General features: G+C 42.3%; 1 protein-coding gene across 1 annotated transcript in view; it reads right to left on the bottom strand.

The window, feature by feature from the left end:
- Positions 1-15,006, bottom strand: part of SNRK (SNF related kinase) — an 81,864-nt gene extending 66,858 nt beyond the window's left edge. Inside the window, exon 1 of the mRNA XM_029589376.1 lies at positions 13,825-15,006. Coding sequence (XP_029445236.1) covers positions 13,825-14,413 — 589 coding nt within the window. The 5' untranslated portion in view covers positions 14,414-15,006. The remainder of the gene's footprint in view (positions 1-13,824) is intronic.
- Between the last annotated feature and the right edge of the window lie 4,132 nt (positions 15,007-19,138).

Here is a 19,138-nt window from a genome sequence, read left to right as displayed (position 1 = left end):
GTATGACATTTACCAAATCAATACTTGGGTAATTAAGTCTCCCATTATTGGGTTGCTAATTTTACTAGTCATTGTAATCTGTATTAGCATTTTACAGTCTATTTCCTCAACCTGACCAGGCAGGCTTTAGTATATCCCCACCACTATACTCTTCCCTTTTACCCTTGTAATTTATATTCATAAGAATTTCAGAGTATAGCTTGTTTCCTGCAAAACTTTTATCTTGCTTGACTATGTCATCTTTAACATACATGTTTAAACTAAATGCAGAGAACAGTTTTGTAGGTGGGACTCTTTCCTGAGAAATTTCTTAGGTTAGAATTAGGAAACATGGTAATTAAATTGTCCACAGAGGCAATAGTTAGGAATCCTGTTAGATTCCAGGATTTTTCTAGAAAGACATACAAGCTGATATAAAAAAAAAAAGTGTTTTTTGTTTAAGAATGATTAAGCAACATTTCTGCAGCCAAAAATGGGGGTTCTAGACCTCTTATCACATATGGATTACTGAAATGCAATTGTAAGGCCTTCCAAAAAGGATGTTAGTTCATTTACAGGATTTACAAAATGCAGCCGCAAGAGTAATTACTAGCAGGAAATGCTGGAAGAGAGACTCATTTGCTCTTGGCCTTTCATTGGCTTTCTGCAACACTTGAGGGAATTTAGAGTTTTTGTCATTAATACTCCATTCATCGAAAGGCATTGGTCTTTCTTATTGGGCTGCTAATATTACTTATATTCTGTCAAGCTTCATTCAAGCCAGAAGGTGCGATTTGAAGTTCCTTTGGTAGAACAACTTCAAAAATTAAAAAAAGGGAATGATCAATCTCTGGCGTAGCCTCCACATGGTGAAATCTTTTACCTACAATGCTTAGGATTGTAACTTTTTATAATCTTCTATAGGCAGCTGGCCATGTTCTAATGCTGAAAGACTCGCAGATAAGAGGTTTTGGTTTTCTTAATTAATTATAAGACTGGTATTTCATTAAGACTGATATTAATTTGTGTCGTTAGGATTAAATATTGTATTATTTTGCTGATGTGTAACATTAGTTTTATTTTTTTTCCTTTTGTAGCTGTTTCCACTATCCAAGATAACTCCAAAGCAGATTACAAATGTTAAATCCCCAGCAATTACTACAAAATAAGCCAAATCACACTGACTAGATCTGAACCTGCTCTCCTCCCAGTTAGAGTGCGACAGATACTGCGTTACACAGCCACAAGCCTTAACATCCAAAACCTGTGTGGCGATCTGTGACTGCCTACAAGGATGCTGCATAGTGGGATCAGATTCATATTGTTTGCTAGGAGAGAACATTCAGGGAGGAATGTGAGCAGTGCGCTCAGACAAGCACATCAATTATGGTGGATTGCTGCCTATTAAATGTTTTCTTTTTAAAGCTGGAAACCAGCCAGAGCATCTCTGGTGTTCTGCAGAATACTTTTTGAGCACAGGGTCATTTAAGATAATGAGATGGCCTGCTTCAAACTCTCACCTTAAGAACTTCTGAAGCTTGCAGAAGAGGTGCACACAGATAAGTACTCCTCCTCTGTCAGCGGGCAGGAGGCAGGGAGGGGAGGGTTACCAGATTTCTAGGTAGTGAATCTGGGATACTCATTCCTTGTAGTTCAAGCAGTGAGTGATCAATTCATTTTGGTTGTGGAGATGGACAGACACCATGAAAAACTGTAGTAACCCACTTAAAGGTTGGTTGTGCCAGTGCCACAAAAGTGTTGACTCTACATCTTTCAATACTGACAGAATCTCTTTATTACCCAGCAAATAAGGTTTTTCTTATGAATACTGTCTTGCCTCTCTATTTGTGATACCTAATAAGAAACTGTATTCATTTGAAATCTTACCAAATAATATTGCCTCTGCCCGAGATTGGATATTCTGACCAAGAATCCTACCAAGAAAGCTAGTGATCTCCTTACAAAGATGTTGGATCAAGGAACAACGAAAAAACGTGAATTAGTGAACTGGCACTAACATGACATTTACCGCAAAGATCTGAGTTAGTCAATTTACCTTGATGAGCCTTGACAGGGAACATGTATGCTTCTCTCAAAACTTTGTACTGCATCTCCCTCAAATATATATATTGCTATTAATTTGTTTGGTCCTCCCAAAACATTTCAAAAGCTCCTCCACTCAGCGATCTTATTCCTTTACCCAACTTACTAACAGTGCCTCTCAGTCCCCATTTTGCAAACATTCTTTAAGAGAACCAAGATAGACACCCGTTCCATCTCTTCCACCAGCAGAAATTCCTCAAGTTTAGTTACCAAAATCATGTTAAACTGGCCTCTATCAAAAGGATGACACACAGTGTCGCAGTTGAAGCTAAGCAAAATAATCTTTAGAGTCTAGTGTATAAAAATCTTTCAGCTGCTGACAAGTATTAATTGTATCATTCAGTTGTAGGACATGCTGGATTTGAGTGATTCTCAAGCTCTTCCAATGGCATAATGTTTCCCCCAGATTCCTGCAACTAAATTGTTACCCCTAACTGGGAGAAATGGTGAAACTGCCAGATTGCTCCCAAGACGTTCAAGGAGCCACTTCCAAGTCAACCTCAAAAGGAGGTACCAATATAATATTCAAGACGTGGTGGATGCTGACATATTATACCACCTGGGGTGATGGTGGGGGGGAAGAGAGAGAGGAACGCCTTTCTTGGTTGCTGCCACACACTGAGTAGAAGATTTCAATATGTTATCAATGACTTTTCCTGAATGGTGATTCCTAATGTGGAACTTTGCACTGTATAGCTGTATTTTCGGTTACTCTTCCCTAGGTATCATGTTACACTTGTCCACATTAAATGTTATCTTCCATGTGCAAGCCCAGTCCTCCCATTCTCTTACGTTCCTCCTGTAATTTCTCACAACCCTCTAGTGAATTAGCTACTCTGAATAATTTTGTGTCCGTGGCAAATTTGATCCCCAGCTCATTAAAAAGAAGGTCCCAGAACATATCCCTGGGGCAATCCACTATTCATATTTCTCCAATGAGAACATTTACCATTTAGCCCCACTCTCAGGTCAATACAGTAAAGTGCGGCCGAGGTTACCCTGTTTCTAACCTGCCTTTTACTCACAATTTGGCCGAGTTAGCCCAACCCACGATTCACTATCCCCTTTAACCCATTCTTACCGCCTCTTTAAATCAACGCGTAACCCCTTCCACCCGTGGCATGTATATCAGATGTAAACGATTGGATTAGCTATTCCCCCCCATTCAGTAACGCGCGCCCCTACTATCGCCTTTTTAACCTGGAGTTTAGCCGCGCGTTTAACCTGCTCATTTACCGCCTACCCTTACCCCTGGTACCTGTCATTTCAAATGACAGGTACCAGGAAGTGGATCCCAACTTTAACTCATGAAAACCTAAAAACCCCTATATATATTAAGCGCCTATACAGTAAAATGGGTTGCGCGGGCTTAACGCTTCACGGACGCGGCTTGCATTTGCAAGCTATTTAAATACAGTATCGAGCGGTAGGTGAGCAGGACCTGTGCGTGCGGCAAACGCGGGTAAGCCGGGCACTAACGCAGCTCTTCCTACCGCTCCTTACTGTATCGGCCTGTGTGTTTTCTATATTATAACCAGTTCCCAATACATCATTTTTTAAACTTCCTCAGAAGTCTCCCATGCAGGACTTTGTCAAATGCTTTCTGGAAATCCAGATACACTATATCAACATGTTTGCTTACACCCTCAAAAAGATATAGCAGATTTGTGAGACAAGACTTCCCTTGGCTAAATCCATGCTGGTTTTGTTCCATTAAATGCAGCTATCTACATGCTCAGTAATTTTGTTCTTTATGAATGAAGACCATCAAGTAAACCTTCTAGTGTGTCACTTACCTCATTATTCATTTTTAAAATTACAAACAAAAATGCTTAGATTTGGATATTTTGCTTTTTTTACTCCTAAGATTCCATGCACCTTCTCTTCTCACCTGAAAACAGTTCAGAGGCCCATTGTTAGGGCCCACGAAATTCATCACCCCTCTGATGCATACCACCAACCCTGCGTCTTTTACATTTCATGTGCTTCCCGACGTACAATGGGGTAAAATTAGTACCTGTGGCCCACTAGAAAGGGACCTTACTACTATAGCCATATGACCTGGGCTGCCCAAAGTATCCCTATTAAATCTATGTAATATACACCGTTATATATATATACAGCAGGGCTTCCCAAACCTGTCTTGGGGACCCCACAGCCAGTCGAGTGTTCAGGATATCCACAATGAATATTGATAAGATATATTTGCATAGCATGGAGACTCAGTATATGCAAATATATCTCATGCATATTCATTGTGGATATTCTGAAAACCCAAGTGGCTGTGGGGTCCCCAAGACAGGTTTGGGAAGCCCTGATATCTATCTATCTATCTATATATATATATATCTATATCTATATATATCTCATTTACATATAAATAATAAACTCACAAAATACCAATTTCTCAGTGCCTAATGAGAGATGAGTTTGTGGCTTACCAGCACAGCAATATAGCTTTTCCTGTTACTACAGTCTGTAGATGAAATGCTTTGGATCCAAGAGCTTGCCAATTCAAAACACTTCTTTTCTGTTCTACCATTCTCACTAAAATGCCAAGGAAAACCTCCTGCATGCAAGCCTTTGAGCCCATGAGAATGGATCTTTTGTTATCTGTTAGGACATGCAAATACATTAGCCAGGTTGCAGCAGATCCACTCCATCTTCCAACGTTTAAAAAAAAAAAAAAAAAAGCGAAACTAACTTTGCCTGCCTTTGTTGACAGAGGGCTAAGTCAAACATTAAAGAGAGCACACAAGGACTCAAAATCTGCTCCTCTTTCAGAGTTTCCATGCCAAACCTCTGAATCACCAGGATTCTTTACCAAGGTGACCAAGCAACATTTACAGGGTCCCAGTCAGAACAAGCAGTAGCCAATATGCCTTGTCAGATTGACATCCGGAAGGTGAGGAGGTCCCATCTATAGAGGATATATTGTACACATTTGATTTTGCTCAAAGCTCATTCGCAAAGACCTCAAAATTTCAGCTTGCTCCTCACATTCCATAAGCTGCGTGATTACAAGGAACCTACCCAAAGCATGAATCCACCTGAAATACCTACCTGCTATTGCCTCATATTATTTACAGCAGCAGAGGAGTGGTCTGCCTTGCTACATAGACATAGCAAACAAAAACTCCCAGAAATAATTCTGTGAGGTATTTCCTACAGTGTCTTTTTGGTCATATGAGTAATTGAACAATTAGCAATGAATGTACTTTAAATACATCACCAATTCACAAAAAAAAAAAAAAATGGCAGGAAATCTCTCTCTGAATAAGTGAACTCTTAAAAGCCACAAGAAACCTCAACAAGTAGGTGACAAGAGAAGCTACTCTGCTGCTAAATTCCAGAAACCAGATTTGCTATTCAATGTTCAAAATGTAAAGTTATCCCAACTTGGTTGGCAGATGTCTATCCTTCAGGTTTCAAATTCTACTCTCCTGCACCGCAAAACAGAGACACTGGAAAATGCTTCACGAATGAAGAAAGGAATTACTGACATTGCCAAAGAAACTTTCAACCTGAGATCTTTAAGTTGTAATCGATGTATCCATACCTCTTTCCAACTGGTTGCTCTTCAGCTTAGAGGTAGGACCGTAGTAAATCCAAGATGCAAGGGGGCTATTGCATTAGGAGGAAGTTTTAGGATTTCCTGTATTATATTTTTAAGCATATCAACAGGTGAATTTATCCTCAAACTTGAAAGATTATAAAACACACATTGTTCTCCGCTTGGAGAACAAAAACTCGTAAGATCTTTTTAAAATATATCCAAAGCAAGAAGTCTGCAAGGGAGTTGAGTGGACCATTAGATGATCAAGGGATTAAAAGGGCACTTAGGGAAGATAAGGTCATCGCAGAAAGATTAAATTCTTTACTTCAGTATTAACAAATGAAGATATTTGGGAGATAACCGTTCCAGAGAAGATTTTCAAAAGGTAATGAGATTCAGATGGACTGAACCAAATCACAGTGAACCTGGGAAATGTACTAGGCCAGACTGAAAATGAAGCGTAGTAAATCACCTGGACCAGATGGTATACACACCAAGGTTCTGAAAGAACTCAAAGATGAAATTTCAAATCCATTACTATTAATTGTAACCGATCATTAAAATCATCCATTGCAGTTGAAGACTGGAAGGTGGCCAATGTTACCCAGATATTTAAAAAGGGCTCCAGGGGTAATGCAAGAAACTATAGCCGGTGAGCCTGACTTCAGTGCTGGGAAAAATCATGGAAAATTTCTAAAAAATAAAATCACATATCATATAGACATGGTTTAATGAGACACAGTCAGTATGGACTTACCCAAGGGAAGTCTTGCCTCACAAATCTCCTATATTTTTTTTTGAAGACGTGAATAAACATGTGAACAAAGGTGAACCAGAAGATGTGGTGTATTTGGATTTTCAGAAGGTGTTCAACAAAGTCCCGCATGAGAGGCTTCTAAGAAAACTAAAAAGTCATGGGATAGGAGGCGATATCCTTTTGTGGATTGTAAATTGGTTAAAAGACAGGAAACAGAGAGTAGGATTAAATGGTCAGTTTTCACAGTGGAAAAAGGTAATCAGTGGAGAGCCTCAGGGATCTGTATTTGGACCCGTGCTTTTCAATATATATATAAATGATCTGGAAAGGGGTACAATAAGTGAGTTGATCAAATTTGCAGATAAAAGTATGCAGAGTAGTTAAATCTCAAGCAGATTGTAATGAATTGCAGGAGGATGTTATGTTGCGAGACTGGAAGACTGGGTTTCCAAATGGCAGATGAAATTTAGCATGGACAAGTGCAAAGTGATGCATAAAGGGTTGTTCAGTTGGAAAAGAGACGACTGAGGGGGGATATGATAGAAGTCTACAAAATCATGAAAGGACTTGAACAAGTTAATGTAAATTGGTTATTTGCTCTCTCAGATAATACAAGGACCAGGGGGCACTCCATGAATTTAGCAAGTAGTTCATTTAAAACAAAATCGAAGAAAATTCTTTTTCACTCAGCGCACAATTAAGCTCTGGAATTCGTTGCCAGAGGATATGGTTACAGCAGTTAGTATAACTGGGTTTAAAAAAGGTTTGGATAAGTTGCTAGAGGATAAATCCATAAACTGCTATGATGGTAATTAATAAGCAATAGGAGCTTGTGATCTATCTAATGTTTGGGTAATTGCCAGGTACTTGTGACTTGGATTGGTCGCTGTTAGAAACAGGATGCTGGGCTTGATGGACCTTCGGTCTGACCCAGTATAGCATATCTTATGTTATGTTCTTATGTAACTTCTTGTCTCCCTCCCCTTCCATAGCCTGCTTTCCCTACTCCCTCTTTTTCTGTCTCTGTGGATGGCACTCCTGCTTCCCTTGGCCTGAAGTGCGTCGTTTCTTTCTCTAAAATTGTTGAAATCTGTTCTTTCCTTTCTGTGCATGCTACCAAAACTCACATCCACTCAACACCTCCCACTCAAACTACTGAAACTTGCTCTTTGCAAGCTTCCCAAGGAACCATCTTTCTCCACATCAATCTATTCAAAATTCATCTGCACGACTTATCTTCCCTTCAATGTCGTTATGACTGTCTAATCTTAAACTGCAACAACGGCTCCCTTTCCAAACAGAGTTGACACTTCTCTTACTCAACTAAATCCTTTTTCTCTACCTACTCCTTTCAGCACCTAAGTTGCTCGTCTATACTCATATAACCTGACTCTGCACGTTGCATCCTGTTCATCCATATTCATGGAACAGAGATGCAGGCTTGATGAGTCATGCTCCCTGTCTCGCCATATTGAAGTCCAGTCTAAAAAAAACGCAACAGTTTTAAATCAAACACTTCTGTATAATAAATACACTTTCCACAGATGGGTTTGCTTGACCAGACTGTAAGACGCATGCAGCATGTATCTGTACAGTTCCGTGTACATCTAGTACTGCTTCCCATGCTGCTCACATCCTTTTCAGCATCAGTATTGATGATATTGATGTAGAAATGCTTTGATCCTTGACACAAGCATGAGAAGCACTTTAAAGCAATTGGTGTACGTCTATCTGGGAAATCAGTTGCCTGTGCAGGAAATTGTGAGTATAAAGTTCCATCAACTCCTGAGCAAAATAAGAAGGCTGGCGCTCAGCGAATTTCAAGAAGACAAGCAGAAGCCCTGGCCACTTTAGTTTCTTCACTCTGATCTTCTTCAGAGCCGTCTTCTTGATGTCACAGACTGTAGACGAGCACACGCTGAATTGCTGCATGAACCCACTTCGGGGGTTTTTTTTTTTTCCATTCTTCTGGCAATTACATCCAGTTTCTGCATGATAAAACATGCTTTAGCTTCTGTCCTTCGCTTCCTCAGAGTACTGGTAGCCAGAGGCAAGATTAGTGCTTTATTTCTAGGAAAATAAAAAGTGCTAGTGGGATCCTCTTTGCCAACCCCTGAACGTCACCTCACCTTGCTCCACTGATCTCCCTCCCCCCCCCCTTACCTTTAAAGGTCGATATAAGGCAACAGTTTCAGCTCAGTAAGGTGCCATAAAGGGGCATGTGCCTGCATGCTCCCTATGGTAGTTGCCACCCCCATACAGTCTCGCAGTTAAAATTTAAAAAAAAAAAAAAATCCATTCACCACTCTCCTGCTAAATACCTGTTAGTTGAGCTTTCCAGTTGCTTGTGTACTGCATGAGGCTTTTATTGTATTTGAATTGTGTGTTAAAAGATTTTTAAAAAGCGCAGACATTAATAAATGAGTCAAAAATTCTGCTCCATGAACAGCTTTCATGTAACTACAACTTGCGGTTATACCTTAAGGGCCCAATAATGCACACTCCCCATTAATATCAAACCCACTTCTGGCTCAGAAGACTACTGAGATGCCCCTATGTTGGTGGTTCTTAAACGTTTTGGTGTGATGGACCCTTTTAAGAATCTGAAAAATACACAAACACAAAAAGTATTTTTTGCACCTGGTTTATGAATCCCATGAAGCCCGTCCATGGCTCCCAGGTTAAGCGTTTTATTTTTTTTCCTTTCAACATGTGTTTCACGTGGTTATCCGTGTACAATATCCCCCAGCATATATACTATAATTTAGTCATGTTAGAAATATTCAAGTGGAAATTGCAAATCAGATTGTGTCTCAATCTCTGCTCCTTATTTCATCCAGAATCCAAGCACAGAATAAGTAATAATCATGTAATAGCAGAGCAGAGGATGAAATGGGTTATCTACTCCAGCTTCCTCAAGTGACTATGGGATCTTCAGCAAGTTCCTACATCTCCCTGTGCCACACTCCATCTGACTGGATTTGAGTAATCATAAAAACACTGCTTCTTCTGGGAAGCAGATCATGTATCAGAACTGCAAGAGGGATCCAAATAGTTTCTGCATCACAAGCTGATAAACAGTATCTCACACAGAAACATCACACCCAAATCATTATTAAAGTTACAGCAGGGAGGGGGTGGGAGATGGGACATGGAGCTTTACAGGACACAGGCAAACTCACAGCCCCAGCCTTCTTAAACATCAGCTTTCTTTTTTAAAGAAAGGAGTATGGAACTAATTTTGACTGTTATCATATGCCACCTACAGATCCCTTAGTCCAAGAACTACCAACTCCAGTCTTTAAAAACCAGACAGGCCAGGTATTCAGGATTCAATGAATATGCACGAGAGAGATGTGCAAACAAAAAAGAGGCAGTGCATGCAAATCTGTCTCGTGCATATTCATTGTGAACATCCTGAAAACCAGACCTGTTTGTGGCTCTTGAGGACAGGAAGGGAGACCCCCCTGCCTTAGTTCATCTGCAATACTAGTCAGTATTAGAATATGATCTATCATTTGCCATCAACAAGCAGAGATCAAGAGACAGAAAAAACCCAAATAGTAGGGAAACAGAGAAGAGGTAAGAAATGGATAATAAAATTAAATTTGAACTTCTAGACAGTCACCCCTCGTTTTTTGGGGCTTTGCTGTAATGTATGTCCTACTCTGGTGGTATGGTGTCAGAAACAGACAAAATTTCATAAGAGGGCCTTGGCCTTAATAAATTAACTTGGAAACCACTTCAATATTTACACTAGATTTTTTTCAACCAGTACTTAACCTAATTGATTTGTTTCAGCTGCTAAGTGTATTTACAATTACAGATAAAGGGTGCAAGATCTAAACTGAGTCTTTAAATTTACAATAGAGATTGAGCTTCCTCCCTAAACAGATATTTGCTGACAAAATTCTATACCAACAGAGCATAAAACTGCAAACAATGCTCCATGCCAGCAGCTAGGTACAGCTGCCATTCAGAGATTTAGGCAAAGAACATAAGCAAGTAGGTGGCATTTCTAGAGACAGCACAAACAACTAGGAGACATGTCACCAATGGGGTGCTGAGCAGCCCACATTTCAGGTCGGGTTTTTCTTCTTTTGCTTTATGTCAAAAATATTTTCAAGATCAAATAAGTGTAAATGCAGAAAGCCATCTAGTTACTGCAATATCCATGCATTGTAATAACCAAAATCATAAATGACACCACTGCACTCAAACATGCAACTTAAAATACATTAGAACTGCTATATAGGTACCAATTTTAACAGCAAAATGAAGTCAAACAAGAAAAACATGAAGACACTTGTCATTACATTCCAGACTGCACTGAATGAACTGAAGGTGAGAATACATTTAGAAGGTGCTCACCTGCTTGTCAGCAATAAACCCTCACATTAAGCACTTCTAGCTGTCAGTGTTCATGTCAACAGGAGTCTCCTTTCCCATTCAAACCAAAATCCAAATACTGACAATGCAAGAAGAAACCAACAGTATCAGAAAGTGCCTACATGGTCTCAAAAGCTCATGGGCAATTCGTACATTGCATTGGTTTAATAAAATCACAACCTACAAAGAAACCAGTTTTCAAATGCTATGCTCTATAGGGAATTTTACAAAAAAAAAAAAAAAATTACATCCCACTGGCATGAACATACTCTGAACAGATCTACAATAGGAAGCAGCCAAATCAATAGCTAAGCTTGTGTACAAATGGGGTGTCCATAGTTTGTTTTCAATTGACACAGAATTTTCAAAGGAGAGTAAGTGAACAACCCTTTTGCGCCTCAAAAGAATTCCAGAGTATTTTGAAGCTTCTTGGCAAGGCAAAAAGACTACAAACTGAAAACTAGAGCAGGTGTTCTCAATCCAATCTTCAAAACCCACCTAGCCAGTCAGGTTTTCAGGACATCCACAATGAATATGCATGAGATAGATGTGCATATAAATGGAGGCAATGCATCCAAATCTACTTTATGCCTATTCATTGTGGATATCCTGAAATCCTGGCTAGCTATGTGTGTCCTGAGGACTGGCTTGAGAACCACTGAACTAGAAGACACTAATTTACAATTACAAATAATAAAACATGATCCTATCAGACTGACACTGGAGGAGGACACTGAATTTCGGTATAGATTTTGCACCACTCAGTATTTCTTGGTTGAGTACTAAATATTTATTTTTATTTATTTATTTAAAATCTTTTCTATGCCGTCATTAAGCGGGTGCCATCACAACGGTTCACAATAAGGCACAAAAACTATGTTGTATAAAGTGTTTAGAATTCTAACTCTTAAACAGGTGCCATCAAAAATACTGTAACACAATATCATAATAAATACTATTTGGTGAGTTTTATAAGTCATGTCTAGTTTTTTCTAACTCCGCTATAAGACTGGCGTTAATTAACTCTAGTTCTTTCTTGTTTAAAATAAAAAGAAGAATTTAGAATATGGACTGCTCTTGAGAATCTGACATGTTAAATCTATCCTGGGGCCCTTAATGACTGGGTGGCAGCAGAGGGTTGCACTATGCAAGAAACCATATGGTTTTTTTCCAGCTTGTACTTCTGTGGCTTGGGCTGGGAAAGAAGGAATAGGTCAAGAAGTTTTGGGCTGTGCTCTGCAGCCACATCTACCAGGCCCCACACATACTTCCTGGGATCTGAAAGAAGCTGTGTACCTTGCTCCCTGATCAAAACTACAAAAAGTGGGTGCACGGAAGGAAACAAAAATAAACAGCACAAGGATCCAAAAGATCCCAACTTCAGACCTCCCTCACCAACATAGTGATACGGTAGGTGGAACTGGTGCAGGTACACATTTAATTAGCAGCATAATGAGGACAGCTTTCAGGCATATTCTTTTCTGGGGACTCCTTTATAGACATCCATTTTAGCAGGAAAATAAAAAACATTTTTAAGTCTATCTTATGATCACAGAATAATGAAAGAGAACTAGAAGTAACCTCAAGAGGCCATCTATTAATAACTGGGGGGATACAAAGTTACACCTAGCTATCCCTGTAGTCTTGCAGTCTTGCCCAGTGCAAATTTTGAAGGATGCTTTGTTAAGTCAGAGTGGGCACCATTTGTTTTAATGCAGAGGTTCCAAAACTGTCCTGGGGGACCCCCATCCAGTCTGGTTTTCAGGATATCTGCAATGAATATGCATGAGATTGATTTGCATGCACTGCCTGTTGTATGCAAATTTATCTCATGTATATTCACTGTGGGTATCCAGAAAACCCAACCGGCTGTGATCCTGCAGGCCAGGTTTGGGAACCACTGCTTTAATTTTTTTTTTTTTTTTTTTAAGTATTATAGGGATGGTTAACAGACATTTGTGTTACAAAGCAATCAGGACAGCTGCTGACTGGGAATATACCAAGCAGCACAAATAAGGCCACTCATAGCAGTCAAGAAATGATTTACACCACTGCATCCTTAGATATGAACCCCCCTTGAATCAATCACTTGCTAGAGAATCTCATACAACAGCAGCCATCACTACCTACCCAAATTTCCCATTATGCCATATATTTGCAAGGAAGAAGGGAGAAAAGAATTAAGGAGGAAGGTACTGAAGGAAAAATGAGCAAGACAGAAGAAAGTGTTGGAATGGAGAAGAGGAGCAATAATGTGGAGAAGAGAAAGATGAAAAGAGATATGTAGCATAGAAGAAGGGACAAAAGACTGAGAACTGAAACAGAGAAGAGGGGTTGAAGAGAAAGTGAAAATAAGATCTAGGAAGGCACTCTGTAATGCCTGCAGCAGGATCTCCTGAGCTGCCACAAAAAAAAAAAAATTTAATGGACTGTCAATGATGGGCAGTGACAATCCCCAGAGCCCATTACCTGAGAGACGCAGCCCCAGAAAGGGACTGTGACCTCCAAACAAGAAAAATACAATAATCTTTTCATCTGTTTGGAAAACAAAGTTCCATAAAGCTAAAAAAAAAGCTTGTTTTCAAATGATTAAAAACTAGAGTGACATTTAAATATGACTAACAAAATAAGATCTTCGTTGAAAACGAGTAGCTTAATTTATCCCTCCTGAAAATGTGGACAGTACACTTCTCGTCCAAACAGGTTGTCAAGCAATCTTCGTTTTAGCAATTTGGACACAGGCAAATGTGGCAACACTGTCATAGTGGCCTGACTAGATGAAAACTAAACACAATTCGTGGCAAAACCCATGAGGAAATACTACTATTCTGATTTTGGTAGGTTAAAAGTGTGCAAAGAAGAGTTGCAAACCTAGAAATAAAAACAAGCTTACCAGCAAACTACAGAACCCACAAGAAAAGTAGGTATAGTGGCAGTGGGGGGGATGTTGGAGAGCATCCTTCCACAGTGTAAATCATGTCTTAAATGCAGCCAAAGCCTCTACCCTCCTGCAGACCCTCAGTGCGCGCACGTTACCTACCCACTGCCGGCGCATCGTACTCGTCCCCCAAGAGGATTTCGGGGGCCGAATAGGCCAGGGAGCCGCAGCTAGTGGTCAGCTTCTTGCCCGGCTGGAATTTGTTGCTGAAGCCGAAGTCGGTGAGCTTGACGAGCCCCTGCTTCTCGAAGAAGACCACGTTCTCGGGTTTCAGGTCGCGGTGCACGACGTGCAGCCGGTGGCAGTAGGAGATGGCGTGCACGATCTGGGCGAAGTACTTCTTGGCCAGCTCCTCGCTCAGCCCTTCCTCGTGCTTCATGATGTAGTCGAACATGTCGCCGCCGTCGCCCAGCTCCAGGATGAGGTAGAGCTTGGTCTGGGTGTCGATCACCTCGTAGAGGCGCACGATGTTGGGGTGCTGCACGAGCTTCATGCAGCGCACCTCCTGGAAGAGGTGGCCGGTGGCCAGCGAGTCCAGCTTGGTCTTGTCGATGACTTTCACGGCCACCTTCTCGCCGGTGAAGACGTGGCGGGCCAGCTTGACCACGGCAAAGTGGCCCCGGCCCAGGGTCTTGTCCAGGTCGTAGAGCCCCGCGATCTTGCCGTCGTAGCCGCGCTTGAAGCCGGCCATGCTGCCGCTGCTGCTGCGATCGCCGCCGCCGCTGCTGCTGCTGTTCCAGGGAAGGGGGGGGGGGGACGGACGCTGGTGGGGAGGGGAGCGAGGAGGAGAAGGATGGAGACCTGCCTCCGAGCGCTCGACGGCGGTGGCAGCCGGGTTGCGTCTCAGCTGCGGCGATCCGAGGGACCCATCCTCAGCGGCGGCGGTGAGAGCCGGTCACTCGGTGCGTACCAGCGCCCCGTGCCTGCCGCCTGCTCCCGCGCCTCCCGCTCGCCGCCGGGACCGCATCTCTGGGGGGAGGGGGGGGGGGGAAAGAAAGAATAGGGCGCTGCCGGAGGCTCAAGCCACCCTCTCCGTATCTTCTCTCGGTGGCGTCGGACCGGAGGTGGTGGCGGCGGTGAGGGTGCACAGACCGCCCGGGCGTCACGACTAGAGCCGCCGCTGTTTGCTCACCGGCGCGGATAAACAACACTCAGCCCGCTCCTTTCCTCGCGCTCTTCTCGAGCCGCGACTCCGCCGCTCCGCCCAGCACCTTTCTTTTACCGTTCGCGCGAGAGAACGGACCCCGCCCCTCCCCCCGGCGCGCGCGCGCTCCCGTACGCCCTCTCCCGGCCCCTGCGCTGCAGCGTCGTGCGTCACGGACAGGAAGGCGAAAGAAGCGGCTCGCCCCAGCGTCTGCTGTGGTTGGATAGGGGTGGGGGTGGGGGCTTGACTTACGTGACGTACAAGACGGATGGAAGGAAGGAAGGAAGACAGGGAGAGGGGGGGGGTCTTTCCGGAAGACTGTACTGATTGGTTGCCCGGCGAAGCTAGAATTCTGATAGGACAAAGGAAAGAAAGGAGGCACGCAGGGTGTGTTCGACAGGTTTAGACTCCAGAGTTAATTCGTCAAGGTGGTTTCCTATAGACAGAATGGTATTAAACCTTTAGTCATCGAATTAGGGCAGGTTTCAATTAGAAGCGTGTTTCCATGTCTTTTTTTTTTTTTTTTGTCCATGTAATTTGTTACTGCCCCTTTGGGCCTCTGCTAGGGAGCTGTGATGTCATGAATCTTCATTTATCCGGGTTTTACTCCTTTTTTTAATCCTCTCCCTAAAGTGACGATACTAGGTCAGAACTTCCTCCAGTATGTGTTCATCCCGAGTATGATCACTAGCTAGTGCTGTGTAGTAGTACTAGTCCAACTGCTTGGGGGACCTTCTATTTCATTTTGAATAAAGTAATCTGCCCTTACATATATAGAAATAAAGATGAACAGACAAGTTATAGTTGGTATCTTCTATAGGACTACTACTGCATTTGTCACATATATTACGTTAGTCTATTACAAAGGTACCTCTTCCATCTAGTTTGCAAATATTTATTTCTACATTTCACCTTACACAAAAACATGACCGCAGAAAAAGACTGGCCCGGTCAGGCTGCACATCGTCCAAAATTTAGCATAATTCTCATCACTTCCTTAGAGTTCCCCTGTATTTATCCCATGCTTTCTTGAATTCAGATACTGTTTTTGTCTCCACCACTTCCACTACTTCACACAGGCATCACTATACCTGGGAACTTTTTAATCCTGCTCACCCTGACATTTCTTAAGATTTGGGGAGGGGGGGAGTGGCCATTTATCACCATCATTAATTATCATTCATATGTTCATAATCATTGTTTTAATCACAATTTATCACTATTAAATTGTGATTAAAACAATGTGCCCCTTTGTGCGCACCGGAACATCACCTAGCAAAGCACCCTCCCTTCCAAGCCAGCAGCACATTCTGTCTCGCTCAGACCCAGCCACTCCATAAATCTTCAGACAAACGCTCCTCCATCATTCATCCATCGACACTCAGCGGACACACTCAGTAGACACACACTCAGAAGACATCTATCAGCAGTCTCATTCAGCAGACGGACTCAATCAGCAGTCTCACTCAGCAGACGGACACCCAGTGGACACTAAACAGACTCACTCACCGAATTCAATCAACAGACGGACATTCAGCAGTCTCACTCAGTAGACTCACTCAACAGAAGGACACCCAGCGGACTCACTCAGCAGAATCTCTCTGCAGACGGATACCTAGCAGACTCACCCAACAGTCTCACTCAACAGAAGAACTCCTAGCAGACACTCTACGGACTCACTCAGCAAACTCACCCACCAACCAAGATGCAGACATTCCCTATCCCCATCATTCACTACCGCTTCAGAAACAACACCAAACCTACGACCCTCCCCAACATTCAACTTAAGAGGCTGATCCCTATCATGATCTCCCTCCTCACTCAACTACTGGGCATTTCTTTGTTCTCACTAACCCTTTTTAATGCCCAATCTCTCGCGAAAAAAACCCACATTATCAACGACTATCTATTGGATGCCAAACCCGACTTATGTGCTATTACAGAAACATGGATGAAACCTACTGACACGGTACTAACCAACCAACTTCCCACTCAGATGTACGACATTTTCTCTATCCCTAGACTCAAAAAAAGAGGTGGCGGCCTACTCCTAGGGGCAAAAAAAGATCTAAGACTTACCCTCCATCACACTAATTCAGTTGCAAACCTTGAATTCACAGTCTTTAAATCTACCCAGCTTCAAATATGCCTAATTTATGCCCCTCCCCCCCCCCCGGGGCTCCTACAGTCATAATATATACAAGTCAGACCCCTCCCCCCTAATTGAATGCATCGCCAAACATATTAACTCCAATGCCCCAGCTATAATTTTGGGAGACTTCAACCTACACATCGATGCCTCTCATCAATCCCCCAACTGCGAAATCCTTCTCTCTGCACTTAGATACTTGGGTTTCAAACAAACTATAGATTGTCCCACCCACAAAGCAGGTTACACTCTGGACCTAATATTCTTAAACGAAGGCCTTACTTTCGCTTCAAAACCTATTTGTACACCCGTCCCTTGGTCAGACCACCGGGTGATTACTACGACCCTAGAAATCACCAGAACCAAAACCACACCCCAACCATCACTCAAGTCCACAATCCAATTCAGGAAACCTTGTTCCTCAGACATCCTCAGCTCCCATCTCTCCAAAGAATTAGATCAGCTTGATCTCTCAAATGCAGATGCAGCCACTACTTCATGGTTCCAGATAACCAACAAAGTAGCAGATCTAACCTGCCCTACAACTACTAAAGTTATTCTCCCGAACACTGACAACAGAAAACCATGGTTCACATCTGAATTAAAATCCCTCAAACAAGAATTAAGAAGCAAAGAACATAGATGGCGGAAAAACCCTTCTACAACGACGAAGGCGGCCTACAAAGATGCCATGCACCGTTACAGGAACATGATCCTCCGAACAAAGAGAGATTTCTTCGCCCAAAAAATTCACCACTTTATCTTCGATTCTAAAGCCCTGTTCTCATACGTCTCATCTCTTACAAAAACCTCCCCTCCAACTATTCCCGACGACCAAGCCTTAACCAAAGCCTCAGAACTAGCTACGTACCTTGATAAAAAAATCACTAACTTAGTAGCGCCGCTCATTTCCAACAATAACCAACCACATCTCCCTTACAACCCCACAACTCAGCAAAAATCCAGACTCGAAAATTTCGAGCCCACTTTCTCATTGGAGATAGAAATCCTGCTCAAGAAGTTCAAGCCCTCCTCTCATTCTTCAGATCCAATACCTTCAAATCTTCTCATCTCCATCCCAAAAACCATTGCTAAGCCCATCTCTGAAATCATAAATTGCTCTCTTGCCCAAGTTCTAGTACCAGACGCTCTCAAGCTCGCGATTCTCAAACTGCTGCTAAAAAAAACGAACCTGTCACCAGATGATCCCGCCAACTTCTGTCCAATAGCTAACTTACCATTCATTGCCAAACTACTGGAAAAAATCATCAACAAGCAACTCTTAGAATATCTGGACATCCACAAGATACTAGCCCCAGCGCAGTTCGGTTTCCGCAAATCATTAAATACATAATCCTTTTTAATCTCACTTTCAGACTCCATCATCTTCAGCCTAGAAAAAAGACAACCGCACCTTCTCGTGCTTCTAGATTTATCCGCGGCTTTTGACCCAGTGAACCACTCAATACTATTAGATCGTCTCACGGACATAGGTATTACTGGTACGGCACTCAGATGGTTCAAGTCTTTCTTTAGTAATAGATGCTTTAAGGTCAAAATTAACAACAAAGAATCCCACCCCATCAGCTCCTCACTGGGAGTCCCCCAAGGCTCATCTCTCTCTCCTACTCTCTTCAACATTTACCTCCTTCCGCTTTGCCAGCTTCTCACAAATCTTAAGCTAACCCACTACATCTACACGGACGTCGTGCAGGTCCTCATCCCTATCAAGGACTCCCTTGACAAAACCCTCAGCTTCTGGAATAAGTGCCTAAATCTATCAACCACCTTCTCACAAGCATCAACCTAGTCCTTAACACCAATAAGACTGAGTTTTCTCAAAATTCGACTACTGCAATTTGCTCCTTCTAGGTCTCCCAGCAAACACAATCAGACCCCTTCAGATGGTACAGAACTCCGCCGCCAGGATCCTGACCAATACTAACAGAAGAGAGCACATCACGCCCATACTTCGGAGCTTACATTTATTTATTTAAAAACTTTTCTATACCGTCGTTAAGTTAGATAACCATCACAACGGTTTACAGCAAGGCACGCTAATGAAAATGTGAGTGGTATAGATTATTTATTTATTTTATTTAATTTCTTTTACTATACCGATG

Source organism: Rhinatrema bivittatum, chromosome 2, assembly GCF_901001135.1.
Source record: "Rhinatrema bivittatum chromosome 2, aRhiBiv1.1, whole genome shotgun sequence".
NCBI lineage: Eukaryota > Metazoa > Chordata > Amphibia > Gymnophiona > Rhinatrematidae > Rhinatrema > Rhinatrema bivittatum.
Note: the sequence above shows the minus strand (reverse complement) of the source record. Positions and strands in the feature narration are given on the sequence as shown.